The sequence below is a fragment of the Penaeus monodon genome, chromosome 9 (genome assembly GCF_015228065.2).
Source record: "Penaeus monodon isolate SGIC_2016 chromosome 9, NSTDA_Pmon_1, whole genome shotgun sequence".
Taxonomy (NCBI): domain Eukaryota; kingdom Metazoa; phylum Arthropoda; class Malacostraca; order Decapoda; family Penaeidae; genus Penaeus; species Penaeus monodon.
Window position 1 is genome coordinate 14,692,209 of NC_051394.1, and position 5,000 is coordinate 14,697,208.

General features: G+C 25.1%; 1 protein-coding gene across 3 annotated transcripts in view; it reads left to right on the plus strand.

Moving 5' to 3' along the window:
- LOC119576970 overlaps positions 1-5,000 on the plus strand; it is a 44,881-nt gene that overhangs the window by 29,513 nt on the left and 10,368 nt on the right. For all 3 annotated transcript variants that reach the window (XM_037924631.1, XM_037924628.1, XM_037924630.1), the window contains exon 2: positions 1-1,967. This exon is cut by the window's left edge and continues 873 nt beyond it. In XM_037924631.1, the coding sequence (XP_037780559.1) occupies positions 1-1,967 (1,967 nt within the window). The remainder of the gene's footprint in view (positions 1,968-5,000) is intronic.

Here is a 5,000-nt window from a genome sequence, read left to right on the forward strand (position 1 = left end):
GTAGAGAATGAACTGAACAAAATGATTAACAGAATCAGGGATGAATCTGATCGATTCACAAAGGCATTAGCAGCCCAGAGAAAACAACTCAGAGAAATTTTGGTTACTGAGGGTGGGAAAGAGTTGAAGGAACATTATAATTTTTACACAGAAGTGGATCCTAGTTCTTTCTTATGGAAAAAAAAGAAACCAAAAGTCACCTCAGTTTTCACAAAGCTTGAGTTACATCAGGAGTCTGCTGACAGTATTAGAGAAGAACCAAGATTAGAGAATCTGTTAGAGATAAAAAAGCTTGGAGAAATTCCACAAGTTATCCTTCTAGAAGGAGTAGCTGGTTCTGGAAAGAGCACTGTCACCTCACTCCTTATTGCAGGTTGGTGTTCTGAGGGTGGTAAGATTAGTGGTCTTCAAGATTTTGAGCTTTTGCTTCATATTCAGTGCCGCAATCCCCATGTTTCAAGTTTCTTGGGGTTATTAAACCTCCTTTTCCAGAAGACTTCTGGTCGAATGAAAGAAGATGACCTAATAAGATCAGTGCTAATGTCAAAAGTGCTTTTTGTCATTGATGGTTTGGATGAAACAAATAATGCATCACAGAAACTTATCAGAGAGATATTACAGAAGCACGTCAAAGAGAAGAATCCTAACATTAGATTGTTATGTACAACTAGACCACAGAGTGTAGAGCAATTTTATAGATTGCTTCCTGAGGGAATTTCAGTAATTCACTTGAAAATTGTTGGTATCCCTGTAGAAGAACAATCTAAATTCATTGCTAGATATTATGAACAGTTGAAATGTGGAGTAAACAGTCAACAGGATATCAAAGAACTTTTAAGTTATATTCAGTCCACATCACAGATTTCAGAACATTTTCGGCTTCCACTCAACCTAGTGTTCTTGACATACCTTTGGATGTTCTCAGCAGAGTCATTTGATCAGTTATATTCAGCAACAAATCTTTACATGGAAATTTTGCAGCTGACAAAGAAGAAGCTTATAGCTAGGCTTCAGTCTCATCTTCATTACCTAGATGCTGAAGAAATTGGAATTAAGTGTGAACATTTTCTTGATGTGATGTATCAGGAAAGTCTTCTGGCTTTGTGCCAAAATTCAATCCTCCTAAGCACTGTGGGCACTGAAGTCCTTAAGAATAAATGCAAAAGCCTAAGATTGCCTTCCACTGAAGTTTTATCAGGATTTTTGACCCTTTCAAAGACTTGGACAGGAAAAAGTTATAGAGAAGAGTTTTCCTTTCCACATAAAGGACTACAAGATTTTTATGCAGCACAAGCAATTATTGCGTCAATTACTCAAAAGGAAGACAAGGATTTGTTGGAGAATGTGAGAAGTGGAATCATAAAAGTTCTTGCAAAGAATAACATTTCATCAAAAATATCATCAGAAATAGTATCTGCATCAGAAAATATATTAATTACATCAATATCAAAACCAAAACACATCCTGTCCATCTTGGAAGACCTTCATAGGGATGATCCGTCACCTCTACAGATAAACAAATATCAGAATGTTCTTTTTCATTTGGTAGGACTGCTAAAAAATGATGGAGAAAATACATTGCAAAAGCATGCTAAAGAATTAGTTGGCTTGTTAAATAAATCTGGAGTGAAGGATTCTGAGCACTGGTTGGACATTTTAGCAGAAGTAGACTGTGCCCCAGTAATGATGGAAGAAGTGGTTAAGTTCATGCCTACACATAGATGGAGCGTTCGAGATGGACACCTGAAAAGTGCACTGATGCTTTTTCCAAAGGTCCCAGTCAGACAAGTTGATTTCTTGATAGAGAAAGACCCACATTCTGTTCCCTACTTGAAAGAAATGCTTCAGGAGGTTGCTTCTACCAACTGTGAAATCCAATTGAACTTGCACTATCAGTGGCAGCACCCAGAAGCAGAATCATCAGATAAGATTCTTGAATATATAAAACCTCTTCAAAGTCAATCAGGGTATGTATGTTTTTATGTATGAGACATCTTGAAGGTTTACTGTAATCCAAACTGATTTTATTTTAATTTCCCAGTTTCACCTATTAATTGAACATTATTATGTAAATGATCTTGCTTTTGAATAGATCACAAGAATAAGAGGAAATTTTGAAAGTTATTTATTAGTTTTTTTTTTATGTAACCCATTTGTTCCTGCTCCTCATGAAAATGATCTCAATATTCACAAGAGACCCAGATGGAGTTGATGGTCCAGTATACCAAAAGGAGAAAAAGCCCCTTCCACATGATGGATAGTGCCTGTATGGGCATCAATCCAATGCAGGTACAGATAGATATGACATCATAAGTGAAGAAACCATAGGCAGACCATCAAAATGGCTGTGCCTATTGTCAAAGTAAAATGCCCAATGCTGACTCCCAAGCTCAACTGCCTTGTCATCCTCTGGACACAAAAAAAATTTTCCTCTAGATTTACCACTAGGTCAGGTAGCACCATTATAGGGTCTGAGCTTTTTTTTATGACTTCATCAGCACTCATTCCTAACAACCAGTGGGATTTGTGGATGGGTTCTAAGGTGGTAAGCCACAAAAGGCACTTGTAGGTACAAGAAATGTGAAACTGGTGTATTTCCATGAGCACTGTATCAGAATAGTTAACCACCCCATGTAGACTTTACAGGCCAGTCCCATCCACAAGCACTTCCTCATTGTAAACATAGAATGGAAGTGCAACTGTTTGTCAGTGGAAACTATTTACCATATTGATTGTAATGTAATTAAGAAATGTATGGCATGTAGGTAAGGTAAACTGTAGTATGTAGTATTTTGGGAAATTGTAATTGGCTATCAAGTAGAAGGCAGAATGGAGCCACAAGGATGAAGGGAGAAAATAAAATTTGTTATTGAGATTGGTATTTTCTTTATTATAGGTTCAACTGTATAACAGTGCAGTCTTAAGAAAAATCTCTTCAAGTAGCCTATAGACTTTCCTATATAAACAAATAATAAATCCAAGTAGAAAGAAATGATGGGTAAGATATCCAAATAAGTCTAAGAAATTCTTGGATATAAAGAAATGGCGTTCAGGTTCAGGCATAGCCACAAAAGGAGCAGAACTTACCAAAAAATCTTTCATCTTTTATTTTAACCCCCTCCACCCCATGCTCATTGTTGTCATCGAGGGGCTTAGGAAACTAGAAACAGGCCCAATGTTGGAGATCTCCCCTGCATTGGGCTTCAAACAATTATGCATGATGTTTTCTTCTCCCCTTTCCTCATTCTTCCATTGTTTACTTCTTAACCCAATGCCATCAGGGGAAAATGCTATGCTCATATTATTTTTATTTATTTATTTTTTATTTTATTTATTTTTTTTTTTTTTTTTTTTTTTTTTTTTTTTTTTTTTTTTTTTTGTGTTTTTTTGGGGTTTTTTTTTTTTTTTTTTCCTACTCTCATAAAACTTTTTTTTATAATTTAATTTTATTTAATATTATATATTATAATAATTATATATAATTATTATTATATATATATTATATATATTATTATATTTATATATATATTTTATTAATATATATATATATAAATTTATATATATTATAAAATATAAAAATAATAATTTTATATATTATAATATTTTTATTATATATTTAAAATTTATATATATATTAATATATATATTATATTATATTATATAATATATCCATATAATAATTATTAAAATTTATATTATAATTTTTATTATTATATTTTATAATTATAAATATAAAATATATTAATTAATATAATATATATATATATATAACTTTATATATATATTATTAATATTATATATATTTTATATATTATTATATTATATATATCTTTTAAAATTTTTATATTAAAATTATATTTATATAAATTTATATTTATAATAATTTATTATATATATATCTATATAAAATTATATAATTTATATTTATATTAATATATTATATTTTATTAAAATATATATTTTAAAAACATTTTATAAATTTTTTCATATATTATAAAATTTTATTATTAAAATATTTAAAATAAAATTAAATAATATTTATATATAAAATTTTTATATATAATATATATATATTATTATATATTAATTTTATTATTAAATTTTAATTTCCTATAAATTTAATTTTAATATATCTTATTATATATAATTATTTTTTTTTTTTTATTATTTATTTATTATTATTTATATTATATATATTATTTAATATTATATATATTTATATATAAAATTTTATAAATTTTATTTTATATTTTTTATTATATTTTTATATTATTATATATATACTTTTAAAATTTTTATAATTTTATTTTTTTTTATATAATTTAAATAAATTTTCTATAATATATATTTTTTTATTTATAATATTAATATATTTATATATATTATTATTAAATTTATTATTTATATATTATAATTTTTATTTTTATATATATATTATTATATATTAATTATAAATAAAAATAAAAATATATATATATATATATATATATATATTAAAAAATTTTATATATTTATATTATTTATATTATTAATAATTTTATATAATTTATATATATAATTTTTTTATAAAAATTTTAAAATTTTAATTGTCTTAAAAAATATATCAAATTTATATTTTTATTTTATAATATTTTATAATATATATATTATATATATATATATATATATATTATTTTATTTATTAATATTTATAAATTTTTATTATATTTACTTTATAATAATTTTTAAAAATTTTAATTTATTATATATTAATATTTATTTTATTTTAATTTTATTTTTTATTTATTTTTATATTATTATTATATATTTTATAATTATTATATATAAACTATAAAAATTTATATTTTCTATATAATAATTTATATCTATTTTTATTAATTTTTTAATTATATATTATATATATATTTATTATTATTTTTAAAATTTTATTTATTAATATTTATTTTATTTTTTTATATATATATTTTTTTTTTTTTATTTTTTTTTTTTTATTAAAAATT